This window comes from Podarcis cretensis (genome assembly GCF_951804945.1).
Source record: "Podarcis cretensis genome assembly, chromosome: 7".
Classification (NCBI taxonomy): domain Eukaryota; kingdom Metazoa; phylum Chordata; class Lepidosauria; order Squamata; family Lacertidae; genus Podarcis; species Podarcis cretensis.
The window spans coordinates 45,298,848-45,317,774 of NC_137176.1; the positions used below are offsets into that span (position 1 = coordinate 45,298,848).

The following is an 18,927-nucleotide window of genomic DNA, read 5'->3' on the forward strand; positions in this document are numbered from 1 at the left end:
AGCAGTTCATATTTATTTAAAGGCAAGCTAAGTTGAAGCCAAAACCTGTGTTAATCAGAATATGAGTAGTTTCCAATTTTAATGGTACTTCTGAACAGTAAGTCCTTTTGAAATTACGGTTCTGTTTCTCATCCTCTTCTGTGGAATCTCTAATGCACAAGAGCCTATAAATATCATACACAGTGGTACCTGCATTGAAGAGATGCATGATAAAAATAGATGATGGGAGAGAGGAGAAAAAGAAAGCAGTGAGTGATATAACCACTCAAGGTCATTTAGCAGTGCAACCCAAGAAGAGAAATAATATTCTGCTGTTCCCAATACTGACGTTTTGTGTGCAAATGAATTTTATTACATGTACTGCATTTCTCCAGCTGTTTAGATATAATTTCAAGAAGATAAATATATTTTTAAATAAAAAGAAATTATAAGGGTGAGATATAGAATAGAGATGTTAAAATATAATTTAAAATTCTTGTTATATCTAATTTTAACTTTAAGAACTTGAGCTTGTTTTTCCCTCTTCCCTCTCATTCTATTTTTTCTTTATGTGTGATGTCTTTTTAGGTTGTAAGCCTGAGGACAGGCACAACTATTTTAATACTGATTTTTTAGGCTCTCTAAGAGATTTTTTGACTAAAGCATGGCTATAAATGCAATTTTATATATATATATATATATATATATATATATATATATATATATATATGCGGGACGCGGGTGGCGCTGTGGGTAAAAGCCTCAGCGCCTAGGGCTTGCCGATCGAAAGGTCGGCGGTTCGAATCCCCGCGGCGGGGTGCGCTCCCACTGCTCGGTCCCAGCGCCTGCCAACCTAGCAGTTCGAAAGCACCCCAGGGTGCAAGTAGATAAATAGGGACCACTTACTGGTGGGAAGGTAAACGGCATTTCCGTGTGCTGCGCTGGCTCGCCAGATGCAGCTTTGTCATGCTGGCCACGTGACCCGGAAGTGTCTCCGGACAGCGCTGGCCCCTGGCCTCTTAAGTGAGATGGGCGCACAACCCCAGAGTCTGTCAAGACTGGCCCGTACGGGCAGGGGTACCTTTACCTTTACCATATATATATATATATAATCAGCTTCAAGGAGACTACATTAGAATGTGGACAGTTACAGAGGAGGTCAAACAGATAACAAGAGGTGTGGACCTGCTAATGTAACAAATAGTGATTGTTTCTTCAGTTTAGGAGAGAGTTGACTGAAGAGAGAATATAATAGCACTAGCAGATAAGATCAGTAATAGTGTGTGGAAAGATAGCTCTTGTCTCATGGTGTCTCACACTGCAAGAGCCAGGATTTAGCTAATTGCTTTAAAATTGAAGGGCAATCAGTTTGGAGCGAACAAGAAGTAGCATGCTTTCACACAAGGGTTGATGTAAGAAGTTTGTTCACTTTCAATTTTGCAGTAATATTAATGTATTCATGAGACACTTTATTTTAGGGTCGTGGGTTTAAGCCCCATATTGTACAAAAGATTCCTGCATTGCAGACTGCTGGACTACATGACCCTTATGGTCTCTTTCAATTCTGCAATCCTATGATTCTATTCAAAATAGGACCATTAAAGGCATGTGTGGTGGAAATAACCATAGTTGGATATCAGGAAGAATTGTACATTAAATATTATACGAGTACTTCCACACTTGTATCTCTTTGGTTAAGATGTGTAAAAGCTGGAGAAAAGCTACCAAGCATAAAGTCTGCATCCTACGTGTTCTTTATGATAACTTAGGACTTTGATAATCTGTATGCAGTACATGTTTATTTTATGTGGTCTGCCCTTGGGCCTGGTCTGGAAGCTCCAGCTAGTGCATAAGTCAGTGTCTAGGCTGCTGATAGGGCCAGACCTTCAACATTTTGTGACACCTCTGATAGAAGGTCTGCACTGCAGGCCCATACGATACTGGGTCAGGTTCAAAGCTCATGTGTTGATATACAAAGCCCTGAACCACTTGGATCCAGGACAGCTTAAGGACTGCCTGAGTCTTTATATCTCAACTTAGTTACTGAGATCATCTAGATGGACACTGATGGTTGTTCCCTTAGATACGGAGGCCCAACTGGCTTCCAGTAGAAGTTGGGGATTTGGTGTCACTCGTCCATGCTGTGGAGCACTCTTGCTGCAGAGGTTCGGTAGGAACCCTTGCTTTTGACTTTCAGGCATCTCTTGAAGACCTTTTTATGCAGACAGGCCTAAGAAGTTGGTTAAAATATTCTCGATTAGCCAGTCATTTTAATGATTATTTTGCACTGTTTTTAATGGTGTTTTATGATTTGCATACATGTTATTGTACATCACCCTGATATTTTCTGAGATGGCAGTATATAAATATTTTTATAAATAAATACAAATATTTACATTTCATCTCTTTGATAGCACTGCTTTTTTGGTCACCTACTTGGTTGTCCACTGTCCTCCCCACCCCCTCCCAATCCAATATTGCTGCTCAGGAAACAATCTGCTTTTTCTGATATCAAAGCAATGTCAGAGAGCCAACTGATATCAAGTGCACTGTGAAAAGGAAGAAGGTAGTGAAAGAGTTAGACAAAGGTAGCATCAGGGCTGACCATCGTAAGAGCTAATGTTTAGCAACTGCCCTATAGAAAGGGATATTTGAAGCTGGATTCTGCTTCAGGGGGCATGGTTGTTTTGTTTCTTGAGCATGTGTTGTGTTTTATAAATGCTTGAAAGCCGCTTTGGGGACTCCAATTGAAAAGTGAGATATAAATCTACTAAATAAATGAAATAATTTGGAACTTTGTGCATGCACACATCTACTATTGTTGTAGGTAACACATTTTCATTCATTTGTGCCCCTAAATTACACAGATAGCAGCAAATTATAATGGGTTACAGAATGTTTCTTAAGTAGCAGTAAGGTTTTTGTGGTGGTGGGGATCAGTAAATAATACAAAGTATTTTGCTAAATTATCAAAAAGTGTGAAAATAGTAATGGCAATAATATAATATAATATAATATAATATAATATAATATAATATAATATAATATAATATAATATAATATATATGTTGTCCTCTAAAATGGGTAAATAGGTGGAGAAAGTGTTATCAGGAAAGAGCTCACTCATGGACTATAGAGCAGTTTCTCCAGGGGGCCAGTAAAAATCCCATCACTTGAATCATTTACAAGTTGACCGAGTATTCAGTGGTACAATGGAGAATGCAATTTTAAAATGTTGGGGGATGGACAAGATGACCTAATTCCCCCCCCCCTCTGGTTTTATGATTTATTAAAGAGTTTTGTAGCCTCTTTGCTAGGGGCTGACTAAATGGAATTTGAAACATGGCACTTATAAGGGCCTTTTAGTTTGGTGCCAGCACATTGCTGTTTTTGATTACTTTGTTGGAGCAGCAGTGTGAGCAATGTGAATAATTCTTTCTACTGCAACAGACTGAGAGTGCAGAATAGAGAACAGGATTTCCAGTTCTTTTGAACTTAATGGTTTAGATTCTGTGTGTAGGTCACTAAATCTGTTTTGTCAAAAATGATGAAAATAAGCTTTAGTAAAGAAGAATGGCACAATCCAACGATTGTTGATCCAGAGCACTACAGCTTGCACCCAAAATTTAGTAAACTTTAATATTTGTATTTCTCTATCTTGTTGAAGTTTTTATGATAGTTTACTATTTTTGCTGCTTTCATAATAAAACTATAGATATTTATTTGAGCAACTGTAATATATAATGTCAAGAATTATAAGTTATAAACATGCCATTTTAATGTACCGTATACACCAATATTCAGGGATATAAGCAAGACAAAAGCCATGGAACCCTATATAGCATTCTTTATAGGGAACACAGAGCAAACCTGTGCTTCTCAAATTTTAATTTTTAAAAAAACATGGAATGCAATTTTAGCATGCTATTGTGGTAAACTGAGAGATTTTATTGCATTTTTATATCATAAAAGGAGAGCTGGAAGCGTAATCATCTCTAAGTTTAATGGTTTGAGCCTACTAAATATCAGCATTTCAGAAACTTGAGTACCAGGAGTTATCTTGAGAGCAGGCATTTGCTACAGTAGAACATAAGGAATAGGGAATGTGGCTCTGTAGAGTCTAAATCTTGTTGGACTCCCAACTCCCATCAGTTGCACTACCACATCTAGATTCAATGATAGGGAAAGATAAGAGATGAATGCCATCTGCAGCACTAAAAAAAAAAGTTTGTTTCTCTATCAGCACTGGAAAAAGTTATAAAAGCTGTAGTTGCTTCAGTCTAAGCCAAGGAAGTAATGCAACCTTTTGAAATGTTCATGTATACACTGTGTATCTCCAAGTGTACTCTTCTCCATTTCCCTTTACTATCCATACAATGTTAATTATTGTTGCAGAACAGAGAAGTTTGATAAAACTTTCACCCACATTATCATTCCAAAGGAGACAGGCAGCATAAATGAGTGACATTGGAATGGTCTCAGTGGCATTTTTAATACGTTCCATTGAAGGATTTGGAGGAATGACTGAGTTCTTGTTAACAAACGATATTCAAATTCTTGTATTGGCTGTAGTGACTTCATGCAAATCTGGTAGTATGTGCAAGTCCCAGTAATGCTAGTTGAAGCAAGTAAAAGGCTCTTTTTTAATTTTTAGTCATGTTGATACAAGAGGTACAAAAGGTATCTTGTAGGGAGCATTCTTAAGTCATCCTGTATAGGCCATCTAATTTTAATGATATCTGGGAAACTACTGAGAGCTACAATTGTATAGAGAGATAGTTGTGTGTTATGAAATAATAAATATGACAACAGGATGTGAGAGGAACTTATGCATGAATCGCTGTTGTAAGAACAACTTTGACTAGAAGTAAATTTTTAGAAAGTATCAGAACAATATACTCTCCTTTTATTGGGGAGGAATACATTTTTAAGAGCATTTATATATTCTTGGCTGTAAATTGTGTTCAGTTAATGACATTGTAATTTGCACACAGCTGGTTCAAGGAGCCTATTAGTTCCTGCATCAAGTACAGCTCTGTCAAAGTGGTAATGTTGCCCATTCTTGTGTTAAGTTCCTACTTATTTTTATTTTCTCTTTAATTATCTCTTATGCAGAATAAATTGTTATCCTCAGCCCCTTATTGTTCTTAGAAACATCAATGTTGCTGCACAGCAGAAATTGTACTGCTTTCCTCCGTTTTATTGTTTTTCTTTCACCAGGTCTTCACACACACACTGAGGCCCCCCAATATTAAAAATAAAAACAACCAAAAGCAGTTGTTTGTGTTGTGCCACCAGAAAAGAGATATATTTTATTAATGTGCATGAACATTTTCCAGTCTGAACTATGACCAAATCTACAACAGCTAATATATATATATATATATATATATATATATATATATATATATATATATTAACAAATTACATCTTTTACTTGCTTAAATTTCCAGCTGTAAACATTTCACACAGGCTCACCTTTTTAAACACCTGCAATGGACGTGCCATCCTAAACAGCAGATACTGTAGTGTGCCATTTCTCTTTCCTCAAGCCTGCGGCATGGTGTTAATTAGAGAAAGGGTGAAGTAGTGTTTTCCATAGCCTGTCCTTTGATGTAGGGATGTCTCACATTTTATGTTATGGATGTGTCATGCTGAACCTGGGGTATAGCTATATCTGGGCTATAGCTATAGCTGCACTTCCTTAATGCAAAATCTCAGTTGGAATCCCTTAAATTTCTAACTCTTATACAGTGGTGTGTGTGTGTGTGTGTGTGTGTGTGCCTTTATACCACTTGGTAAAGGTTTTGCTTATGCAGCTGTTGGTAAACCTGCTGATAACCACCTACTTTCTTAGCCTAGCATGTTTATGATTGGGAAGTTAAGTATCTTGTAAACTCGTAAAATAAACAACAGATCAGTTGTTTTGAAGTAAAATCACTGCAGATGTGAATATATGTTTTGCCAGGGCTGTTTAGTTATTAAACATTCAAAATGGAGATAGCCTTTTAAAAATAAAATAGCATAATCTACACATGGGTCAATTAGCAGTGTTAATTCTAGTGGGTGGAATTTAGCTGGTGCCCTTGCATTTACAGAAAAGTTTTGATTCACCGAACACCTCCACTAATGAAAGAGGAGGGCGTGCCAGTTTGTTCTTCACCTTGAAGCTCTGACAATACTTTCTACCCTGTTTTGGAGGGTCCCCCAAACTCCCCAGAGCTGCTTTTGGAAGGGGATTGCTGGCAAAACCCTGACATTGCCTCCTCCGTTAGCAAAGGCATCAACTTGACCAAAATCATCTCCATGAGTGAAGGAAGACCAGCTTGATACCCCCATTTAAATTTATACTTTGGCATTTTCCCTTGTTTAAACAGAAGACTGTTTCAGAAAAGGAGAATATCTCAGTTTAAACTGTTAAGCACTTCCAACATGAAATATCGGGTATCTGGAGTACTTGTTTTTTATCTCTGCTGTGCAGTTCAAAATGGACAGCCAAGGCATGTTGTCACTTTAAATATTTTGAGGGTGACAAAGAGGGTAAGTGACCTAGAATGCTGCTGTTGTCAGGAGGCTAAGCAATTCATTTGGGGAATGCTTTATTGAGATGGCTGGTGGGCACTTGCCAGTTTTCCTTTGAATGGAGTTCATAAAGGTATTCCCACACAAGTGACACTAACACAAAACCCCACACATATACTAAGTAGAATAGAAGCATTGCCACCCCACTCACCATGCCCCCCTCCACCTCTTTCCCTCTTTTCTTCCTAATGTAACACTAAGGTCTCAACAAATGAAACTGATCTGTAGAAAATGTAACTTGAAAAAAGAGACATTGTGCATACTTTAGTAAACCAAGTAATCATTAGTAACAATATATTTAAAATAACAACAAAAAATTAATGTATTTATTGTAGCAGTACTACTTTATGTAGTGGGAGAAGTGCCTTTGATTTCCTTTTTGAAAATTGGTTATATTTTGATTCAGAATGAATCATAGGATTTGCTTGTATGTAGAAGTTTAATACCTGTTTAGTAAACACTTTGGGAGTGTGTGTGATGCAACACAATGTTGGCTTTTGGGGAAGAAGTTCATTTGCAAGGCCAGGTTGCATGTTTTGAAGATGCTGAGAGAAATTAGATGAGATGTTCAGGGACATTTCAGATGAGCTCCACTGAAATACTTGGGGTGTAACTTGATGATAGGGTTGTTAGGCTTCAAGCTGAAGAAGTTTCTTATATATTTTTTTAAAATCCTGGTTCTAGTTGTTGCTGGGGTGTATGTGCTGCACCTCCCTGTCTGAAGGAAGATCAGAATTTTTGTTAATTGGATAGCAATAATTTCCTAGTACCTTCTTAATTTTTTTGAAGAGTATTTCTGTGGATGTATTCGTTCCTTTTAAAGATTTGACATTTCTGGCATGTAAATAATACATCTCTCATTTAATTGTGTTTCTGCTACTTTGGTTTTTAAAATTGCCATTAAACTATGATTGTTGCCTAACTATGATTGTTACCCCTTAGCTTAGCTTTCCCGGACTCTAACTGAACAAAACCCTTCCTCTGATATTAACATCGCATCCATGCATTCAGATTTTTCAACTCTCACTAAGTAGTTCTGAACATGAAACAGGTAGCACTTTTGAAAATGCTGCCCTATCATGTCAGAATGTAATGTTAGGGAATGTGAAGCACTTAGTACATGACATAGATTGGAAGAAATAGGATGAACCATGACATTGTGAAAAAAGTTTCTTCGAATTCATCCTTGGACTAGCAAAGAGGGAATGTTTTAAAAGCAAATGATCCATTTGGGTTCTGTCTAGCAGTGCAGCAGCTGGAAAGTTTAATTATAGGCTAGGAAGCCCTACTGGGATTAAGGAAAGTGTTAGCAGAAGGGGTGAATATTAATGACAGCTGTTTGCCGCAGGACCCAAGAGGCAAAGAGAATATGTGTGTGGTGTGTGACTAAAGTGTAATGTCCGGCATATGTGCCTTAAGCATTATAAAACCCCAGGGCATTTCTGAAATCATGGAGCATGTTTATATGGAATGATTTTCAGAGCTTAAATGTATGTTCAGTAGAGCCAAATTCAGTGTGTATTTATTTACAACCAGTATTTTGTTGTTCAAGACAAAACTACGCCCTAGCACCAGTAAATGACTCCCCAAAAGATATAACTTGCATTGTGCCATAGTGAATAACCTCATTATGCTTGCATCTCTGAGGAGCAGTCCAAATGACAATTGCCCTGAATAACTTTATAACTTGGGAGTTATAAATCCGAGGGCCACATTGCCTCATGGGGATCTACCAGGGGCCACATTCCACTTTCAGTGGGGCCAGGGAAAAAATGGGCAGGGATATTTCTCTTACTTGTGTGGTAGACTAAATTTCATTCATGCAGAAGCCAGAGATACAACTAACACAGAAACACCACTTTCCTGTTTCCTCTCAGGTCAACAAGAGACATTATCACAGTTCAGGGACAAGTTCCAGCTAGGCAGAAAATGCAAGGAGGATGCAGAGCAGGACCAGTGAGGGGACATGGCCTAGTGAGAGTCTTGAGGGCAAGAGAAAGAAGCCTGGAGGACTGCATACATTAAATTAAAATTAAGTATTGTGAAGCATCAGTTTTTGCTCTCCCGATGATATTTTGAGGCATATCACCATGTCTCAAAGTCCAAGAACTCTTGACTCAATTCCATGTCTCAAATTAAGGCTCAATTGTTTTAAGTGAGTTACTGCTGGCTTTGAAGTCCAGTGAAACTTTCCTCAACATGCCAGGACAAAAGGTACTTGCACCTCTGTCTTTTTAAGTGCTAGTGTTCTTTGGTAAAGTCTTTGGTATGACAAAGAAAGCACTTCACAAAGTACTTAAAATTCAGGACAAGGATTCACCAGAGGGGTTTCCTGAGGTCGGAATGAACCAAGACCAAACAAAGTGTGGCAAAGAGGTTCTACCCTTTTCTAGTAAGGAATCAACTAATCATGTTCAAAGTTAGAAAAACATATATCTTGAAACAATTAATTGAAGTTAATAAGCAGATCTTGTTGGTTCTCTCTTTAGGGTTGCAGCTAAAACAGGTTTTCTAGCAATGGTATGCTAAACTGTAAAATGTGGAGTTAGGATGATGCGTGTGTGTGTGTGTGTGTGTGTGTGTGTGTGTGTGTTGTTTGCTTCCTTGCTCAGATTACTGTGGTTTTCTTCCATTTCTCCTAATCCTGTTAAAAACACCATTACGGGGAAAACCTGTTCTAGCTGTAACTCTAGCGTACAGGCTTTGAATGATAGTTTGCTCAGGAATCCTGCTCCCGTCCCTGAAACATTCTTCTACAGCAGCAGCGAGCTCATAATCATGCCGATCCAGAATAATAACTACTTAGGACAGCATGAGTGAACTTCCATGCAAGCACCAGAGCATCCTTTGTGTCTTTATCTTTTGTCTGGAAACTGGTGTTTCAGCTAACTAGAACAGTTTTACATGACTTTGTGTTGAGCCATTTTCTGGATTGTTGCCCAGATGAGGTACCCACGGTAATTATTGCAGAGCAACTGTGGCCAAATCGGCACAGCAGATGAAGGAAGTGTGGGAAAGGGGTTGCCTTTCACAAATATTATCCAAGTCAGGTAGGTTAATATTTTGGATTGTACATACAGGTAGGCTCCTTTGGGAGGAAGGATGAGTTATAAATTGAATCAACAACAATAATAAATAACGTGCTTAGAAATTGTCCAATTTCTATGGATTTAATATTTTTATGTGCTCGGTGGTTATCTATGGGCAAGGACATCTGTTTTCTATGCACAAGTTCCTAGGTTCAATACCTGGTTCAATACCTCTAGGAAGCAGTGGTACATTTCCAGGTTCGGTTACCTTTGGGTGGAGTGGAAAACTACCCAATCCTGTCTGAAACATGAAATGCTGTAGGTAGTCATCAGTACTGGACTAGATGAACTAATGGTCTGACTTGGTATAAGATAGCTTTCCTATGTTCCTAATTTGTTACTGTTACCCAGGTTTAAAAAAGAATGCTGAATTGCTATAATAGTGTTGCTGTTAATTTATGTCAATGTAGATAACCTCTGCGTACGCAAAGTCGTTCAGCTTGAATTGCCACACTTTTGTCTGTAAATCCCACTCAAACTCTGTTGTGGGATCAGACAAGCAGTATAAGTGGATCTTGCACTCAGAATGGAGAAATTGGTTGTACGTCGTGTTTTAATTAAGATGCACCAATAGAAATGAAAAGAGTGAGTTGCTAGAATAGAAACAACTATCTGATGGGTTATGCTCTGCAATTACTGTCGTCTTCATTTCATTATTCGACTTTTCATGCATGTATTTACAAAAACTTCCCAAAAGATATAATTATCTTCTAGAAATACCCTGTTTCTTTTGTGCCGTGAGTGATTATTAATTTTCATGTACATATGTTGCCAGAAGTGACAAGCTGGCAGAAGCAGTTCCTTTTAATGTACTTGATTCCAGTGGAGACCAATAGATTGCATAGATACAACTATAATTTGCTCGACTAATGGACATGAACTTACTCTCAACCTATTAATAAATTATGCAACTGCTAGCCTTGCATTGGAGATCCCCTCATATCCCACAAGCTTCTGAAGTCAAGACATAAATGGAAATGGTTTAGATTTTGTTTGTATTAGCAGTGTTTAACATTTATAGTGCTACATATCTATCTATGCATTCATATGACAGTAGTGCTACTATTATACCCATCATTAGTCAGGATCTGACCCATGAATTGAAGATGAGTGTATTATCAGGAGTTTAATATTTTTTATCCCAAACAATTATAAAGTTTAAACGAAAGCAAGCAGACATCAAGGAACATATTGTAGTGTGTGTACTAAATTGGAACATAAATTAGGATAACCCAGTAGGTACAAAAAGGGATGATTTGTGGGGGAGAAGAGAATTCTTTAAACAGTTCTTTTGATGACCAAGAGTAAAAGTTAGGGTTTGTTTACTTTGCTTACTCCAGTCAGTGTTCAGTTGAAACTGATTGTGGTTGCAGCTGCTAGTTCAATCCTGGAAACATCTGCAATTGATCAAGGTGCACCTGGGAGATGTTTTCAGGGTCAAGCTATATGACTTTGAAGAGAGACCAGTGTTCATGGTTAAACTCAAAATGATTTTTCCCCTTAATGTGGAAAATAACCTAAGATTTAATCTTCTGTTCAACCACTGTGATGGATGCTTGATGGCACAGAACATCTGTCTTTGTGCCCTACTTTTGCCTTTGACTCTTTGTTTGTACATTACACCTAGCACAAATAAGGATCAAACACTCCATTTTTAGGGGATCGTAGTTCATTTTTTTGGGAAAATGTTTGAGTAGTTGCAAATTTAAACTTAAGCTCTGAAATTAATAAGAATGACATTTACAATTTTGAAATGAAGGCTTCTATTCAAATGTCCATTTTTCGCAAATGGTTTCAATGATTTTTAAAAAGGGATTCCAAAAAACCCCAAAACATAGTCTAATCATATATAGGAAACAGCTGTTGTTATGCATTAATGTGGGCATGTGTGTTTTGAAGGTCTGCTGGCACTGTGTTTCTGTGGCCAGTGTAATTTTTTTTAAAAATCCCCTCAGTGTAGAGGGAATTGTTAAAAATCTCCCCTCAGTGTCACAGTTCAATATCAAGGCTGCCTTAATATATACTGTTTTTCTAATTTCTCCAGGGTTTCCAACTTGAATACAATATGGGGAGGGGCATGTAAGCCCCACCCCACATAGTCCACCACAAGACATGGCAAATGCACAACTTTGGGGGGAGGCAGCCCCCCAAAATATTCAGTGGGGGGGGACAAAAGGACCTTGGCCCCTAGGAGTTGTAGCCTATTAGTATGCATATGTTAAGTTTAGGATAACCATTTTAAAAGTGTGAGGCAGTCTCATTCACATTTAGATGTTGAGCACAGAGAGACATTCACAGAAACATATCTACCTAGATGAGCAAAACTAAAAGGCAATGCTTAAATAACCCCATTTGCATAAAGTAAGGGTATTTTTGTATGTGCTGTAGTAGTCAATGTGTAGAACAAAGAACCAATGCAAAAATAAATTAAGTCTCTTGAAGACACATCATTCTGGTTTCTGTTGGCATTTTACTGTTGATTATTTTAAAGTAAACTGAATATATGACAGCACTAATGAGCATAATATGATCATGAACAGAGGAGATGACTGGCAGAATCCGAGACCTGGGAGAAGAACTGGTGGAGGAGGACTGGAAGAAATTTAAGGACTATCTACAAAAATACGAATTGTACGAGTGTTAAGAAGGATGTAAGATTAGTAATAACATGGCTCCAACAAACTAGTTATAAGGAATAAAAATCTAAACGCGATTGAAAGAAAAGACAAATTTTGGATAAATAGTATGTTATAATTAAGTTTTCAAAAGAGTGATTTAAATTCTAAAATTTGAGATTTAATATTGGAAAATTACATTATATGAATCGAAACAAGTTAATAATTTGCTAGCAAGATTTATGAGTTTAGAATGCAGGAACAAGAGATGTGAGGAAGTCCAAAGATGAGAATGAAATGTGGATATTGGAAAATACTATGTTATTATCTATGTCTTTTATGGTTTAAACAAAATTTTAATAAATATCATTATATATATAAAAAAATATGATCATGAACAGAAAATGGGTGACGTGAGATCCATAAATTCTTATAGTTAAAAACTATTGATTTGATTAAATTTTAGTTGTGTTGCCTAAGATCTTTACAGAATTTACACCAGTGACCGAGTGGCCATTAATGTAAATTGTGTTTGAATGCTTTTATTTTATATCGCTTTAAAAACAATACATATAAGCAGTTGCCCATAGATTGTATGTTTTTTTTGCTTCCTGTTGCCTTTTCTATATTCTTGTATCACTGAACCATGTGGATATTTCTTGAAAATTTGGGCCCCATTTACTATATTATTAAAATGTAGACATTTTGCTTCCTGTTGCATGTTTTAGCACAGTTCAATATGATCCACATAGAAAAAACAGAATAGGATATTGAGGCATTCTAGACATCTTAGACACATTTCAGGGGCTTGTGATAGTAGTGGGGAAAATGAAATATACAGGTAACCTCGTGCTGGCTAGGCAGGCGTGCAGATCTTGCATGCTTTTAATAAAGTCACAAAATAATGCAGTATATATCCTTGTCCCCTGGGAGGATTGCTACTGCCAGCCATGCTCTTCTCTAGGATACAGTAAGATGTAAGTAACTCAAGCATAATTAATATGAAATTTAAGAAACGTTAGTGATTTATAATTACCAGCTATGTAGTTGTCAGGTCACATTTTAGTTCAGGGGCAAAATCTTGATCATACACTGATGATATTTCTACATGTTCCATACTAGAGAAAAGACAGAGAATTACAGTACTTTGTGCATAGCTGGGACAAATTGTTGACGAACTTCTGTCTCAAACACATATTGTCTTTTAAAGCATTAAATTAATTAAGCTTTTAAATGGTGAATAATATGTGTGCATGCACCCCTTGTAAGCAAGGCACTTTACAGCAACTGTAGAAGCAATAGGTTGTACTAATGATGTTTCTCCAACAAAAAAGTGATGAGGCAATAAGCTGAACTATCCCAGTGAAGCCTTTACAGAAAGTGCACTGTAGTCATCAATCAGAGGGAAAAGAAGAAAGCAAATGCTCAGCAAGGAAATCAGAAGAAAAATACTTTTTTTCCAAAAAAAAAAATAGGTCAGAAAAGAAGATTAGACCTGAATGGTTTTTTTAAAAGTGAGTCTATTGAGGATTGTAATGAGCCATTTTAGTGAACCTTTCTTTCCTCCTTAATTGCTTGATGAAATATTTATTGTTCATTTGTATTCAGTTTCCAGAGCTATCTGACTATAATAATGCCTTTCACAAATACTCTTTTCGCTTTTGGTATGGAGTGAAGTCAATAAGTTTATTATTGCTGTTTCCTTATAAAAGAAATGTTGCAATAAACCTCATGTGAGAATTTGCACCCCATGTTTCCAGTTTCTTTTCCTTTGTTTGCAGACTGCAATTTTTAGGCTACAACCCCCCCCCCCCCGTGCACTTCTATCATTTAAAAAACCTGTTTTACTTTTTTCATATTTTAAATGTTTTTATTTTATATTTTTGTAAAGTGTGTAGAGGTTTTTGTTATGATCAAGTGATATATAAATTTTGTTAAATAAATACATCAAACCTATTTTCATAAACTTTTTTATGTACAATTTGCTCTGTAACTTCCATAGATAACTTTTGATACATTGGTACATGTGAGCTTATATTTCATAGTAAATTTCAATAGGATTGCAAGAATGGATTTTGTTATTTTTACTAGGGCTGTTTTACTAGATTATAATACTAGACTTTCATACAGTGGCCTGGTTCAGTCACCACATGATTAAACCATAGTTCAAATTTGTTATACTTTTAGTCCACCCTTCTGAAGATAGGCAACCCCATACAATATATTTAATTGGGAAGAGTTTGAGTTGGGCCATCTAAGTGATGATCTTGAGTCATTACTAAAGTGACCCCTACAGTGATAATTGATGATTAGTGAAGAACATCACAATGCGAACATAGCAGTAGGTAGTGGACAGGTCCTTACCAGCAAAAATACTGATTTTCTTTTTAAAGGAGTATTTCCCCTCTGTTAATTGCATACTTACTGAATTAAATAAATTATTATGGCTACCAGATTTAAGGCAAATTACATGTTGATTAACAAAATCAGATCGTTACGGTCATACTTTTGTTTTTGATGGATTCAAATTGTGACAATGCTGCATTTATTCATTTGAAAACTTTTACTCTTGAGTTTTAAGATTGTCTAAATGCTTAAAAGGTGTGTCATAGGCTACAGCCAGGCCATGATGAGACCCTTATTTTTGTGATATCCCTGTGTCGCACAGAGATTTTGCATTGAGCCACCAAACAGGAACAGGATGTTTTCAGTTTAATTTCCTTGGGGTTCTGTTGGAAGAGTTGGGCAAAGGGTGATTAGTTATCTGACAAATGGTTTATAGTCCTCTACAATCTTAAACAAGTCCCTAAGTAGGACTAGCTCTGGTAGCTGGATTCAGTGACCAGAGTTACGAAGAACCTGCATTCAAACAAATTCAGACCACCTAAGTGTGGTGAGGGGACAGGAGAGCAAGTGTGAAGACAACTAATAAAAAAATCCCCTTGTGTGTAGAGGTAGGTGGGTGGGTGTGACTCCCCGTCACCTACAAATGGTCTTAACTTTGCCACCCCTACTTTGTGACACTTAAAACCATCTTACTTGTTTGTCAATACAGTTTTTGTCGCCTTTTGATTTTTTTATGATACTGAATAGTTTTATTTGTGTTGTAGAATAATCAACCATGACTACAGAATCTGGATCAGATTCTGAATCAAAGGATCAGGATCAAGAGCAGAAAGAAACTTCGGGTCAACAAGGATCGGGTGGGACAGGTGCCCAAGGACAGCAGCAGCAACAACAACAACAACAACAGCAACAGCAGCTGAGTGAAGAGCACCAGAATGCATTAGAACAATTTTCTGGGGTTGCAGCTCACAGCACTCCTGTGAAAAAGGAACCGGTAAGATCAGAACTTGGATAATTTCTTTAAAAGTCTTAACATACACTAGAAAGCCAACACATAACTTAGACACAGATATCAGTCTGATTAAACAGTACTCTTGCACACTGATTGGTGATCTACTGGGGATGGAGGGGAGAGGTACTATTCCCCTCTCTCAATTTCAGTCATATAATATTTTTGTAATTTTTGTCAGATTGTCTTACATGCTGGGCTTCATTTTTAAAACCTATTGCCATTGTTAAAAGGGGGGGACCTTTCGCTATTCATCACAGTGTTAGATAACTGCAAATTTTGGAGAGTTTGGAAACACATTTCCACTTTAACACCTGTTGAAATCCCATTTTATTTGGGGTTGAGTGATGTTTGAAACTAACAAAACCTTACATTCATTAAGGCCTGGTACTTACAAAATGACTACAATTTAACTACTTTCAGTTGTGTTAACAATGAAAAATTACTCAGCCCTGAGGCTTTCCCCCTCTTTAATAAAGCATTGCTTTTTGGACATAAACAAGTTGCATCACATTAGAATGTTGTTAATGGGAACGGAAACAAAGGAGACAGACAGCAATGACTGGAATTAAATACAGTGGTACCTCAGGTTACATACGCTTCAGGTTACAGACTCCGCTAACCCAGAAATATTACCTCAGGTTAAGAACTTTGCTTCAGGATGAGAACAGAAATCGTGCAGCGATTAAGAACAGTTTCAGGTTAAGAACAGACCTCCAGAACGAATTAAGTTCTTAATCCGAGATATCACTGTAGTTCACAACTTTGTTTAAAGAGACATGGCATGTGTATTAGCATTAAGCCAAGAGCGATGTGCATGGATGACCAGCTGCATTGCCCCCTTCAAAACAAGGCATGTATGGAATAGGTTTCCCATCTCTAACTATATAGTAGGCTTTGGTTAGAATAATACATACATTCTTTACTCCATCAACAGCAGGTGGTGTTGGGCTAATCAGACATTATTATATCAAACTCTGAACCAAAGTTACAAACCAAAATGTATAGATTAGTCCGGTTAGAAATAAATATTTAGATTCCCCCCCCCACACACAAAGAAAGCAGTAGGAAGTCCTCCTGTGTGAAAATTTGAGCAATTTCAGTGTTGCTCTGAGTCTAGCTGAAGGTAGCTTGATCCAAAAAGAGCCTTAACACAATTTTTCTTCCCTGTTAGATGTTAATTTATGGTGCCATTAGCCAGATAATCAAATTGCTTGTGGAAATGCATCACAAATAACCTTTGAAAAAGAGTTCATCACGCATGAAAAAATGTGCATTTATGCATGTAAAATAAAAAATAAAATACTGAATGCAAGTTGTGTCTCCCTGGTCATTTTGCCCTAGATAACTGCATGAACAGGATGTCAGGCTTCTTTAGGAAGATGAGACTTAATTCCCTGTGAAGGTGCATGAACACATCTTGACAGTTTGGGGTCCTGCTCTAATAGTTCCTGGCATGTTTTTGTGCACAGCACAAATTATTATAAAGGTTCTTCTGTGACAGTCTAACCTGGATAAATTCTCCCCGGCTTAGTTTTGTCCTGGTTAGCTACTTCTAGACATTGGTATCCACATCCTTCCCTTTTGAAATACTAATGCTCCTGTTTATAGTTCAAACTAAACATTACCAGCTGGTTTGTGTGTGTATATATCTCTGTTTTCTCTGCACCACCCACTAGTTTTCACAAGCAAATGTAATTCCTCTCACCATGTGCTTTACTATATTCAGTGAAGCCCTGCACTTTCCCACATATTGTGCAACACACAATTCTTTGGCTCTGAAAGCAGATTAAGGCTTTTGGCCAGATTTGATTCATTCTCATGGAGACTTGTTACAATGAAGGAAACGGACTTGGAGGATTAATTTGTGATGGATGTCAGTTCTGCAGGCTGCTGACTTACTATGAAGTCATTTCGAGCTGAATCAGATTTGATTTTTTATGATGGCCAGATGAAAATAAGATTAAATTTCTAAGCTTTAACTAACGTATTACTACATTTCAGTTGCTGCTGAAATGTTGCTTCTGAACTGGTTGTGGAAGAGCTGTGTACAGAGTTAGCTGCTACTAAAGTGGCAATGGCATTGGAATGTAACTGCCAGGTGGGCAGAGCAAACTGTGTTGGCTGGACTATAATCGTCATCCCCTTCTTTCCTGAAAGGGGGCATATTGCATTCAACCATATGTCACATTGGATCTTTTAAACTCAGACTCCTTTTTATGCATTATGAATTATCAGCTCTGCCCAGATGTTTAGAAAGTTTGTAGGCATTTTAATTTAGTCTATTTCACTGCAGTTTTAACCTTCTGTATGTTTAAAATTATAGTTGCAAATTCTTAAAAATAGTTTTATTGTTATATCTTTTTTAAAAAAAACTGCTTTGTGGCTTTTCTACAATCAAGTGGTATATACATTTTATGAAATAAAAATAAATAATCAAATCTGATCTGTTAAATGTAATTTTTGTGTGTGTACCTATGATGAAAAAACTAAATTATTAGAAATATAAAGACTCCTGCAAAGGTTAATATATGTCATATGCTGAAATGATTCTTCTTAACACTATACACCATGAATTAGCAGTTATAAAATGGAGCAGCAGTTTCATTGATTAGAAAAGCTTTTCGAAACATTGAATGAAATTTATCTGCACTGCAGTTACGTTGCAGTTTCAAAATGTGGCTCTAACTAGTCCTCTGTAAGGGATGTCTGATTGTACCTTGTGATTCTGAAAGCTTGCTGCAATCGGCCACATTTTTTTAATCTGAAATTAGAACTTAATCTCCCTATGTTCTCTTTGTAGGGCAGTGACAAAGAACGCGAATTTGCTGCTGCTGCAGCAAAACAACTGGAATACCAGCAGTTTGAAGACGACAAGCTCTCTCAGAAATCATCCTCAAGCAAGCTTTCCAGATCTCCTCTCAAGATTGTCAAAAAACCGAAAAATATGCAGTGCAAAGTAATCCTTCTAGATGGCTCAGAATATGGCTGTGAAGTGGAGGTAAATACTGGAAGGGAGGGAGGAAGATTTTTTACTATATATGATCTAAGGTGTTTATTTGGTGAAGGCTGGTTGCAAAGGAAACTTACTTCTCTTTTATATCAGAAGGAGAGTACCTGTAAGAAAGGAAATATGCTTATAAAAGCATGTGGTTTGTGTGTATTCAGTCTGGAATACTGGCAGTAGAAAACAAAAACAGAAATTGAATAATCCTTCTCCCAAGGCTCTATGTGATAATTCACCTAGCAATTCAGCCTTTCCCTCAAAATATATTTGCCCTTGTGATATTGATGAGCAGTGAGAGTA

General features: G+C 37.0%; 1 protein-coding gene across 24 annotated transcripts in view; it reads left to right on the forward strand.

The window, feature by feature from the left end:
- EPB41L3 (erythrocyte membrane protein band 4.1 like 3) overlaps positions 1-18,927 on the forward strand; it is a 128,728-nt gene that overhangs the window by 50,644 nt on the left and 59,157 nt on the right. For 23 of the 24 annotated variants that reach the window (XM_079982868.1, XM_079982889.1, XM_079982887.1 and 20 more), the window contains exons 2-3: positions 15,376-15,605; positions 18,424-18,621. In XM_079982868.1, the coding sequence (XP_079838994.1) occupies positions 15,387-15,605; positions 18,424-18,621 (417 nt within the window). In that variant the 5' untranslated portion in view covers positions 15,376-15,386. The remainder of the gene's footprint in view (positions 1-15,375; positions 15,606-18,423; positions 18,622-18,927) is intronic. The other variant, XM_079982869.1, reaches the window with a different exon arrangement.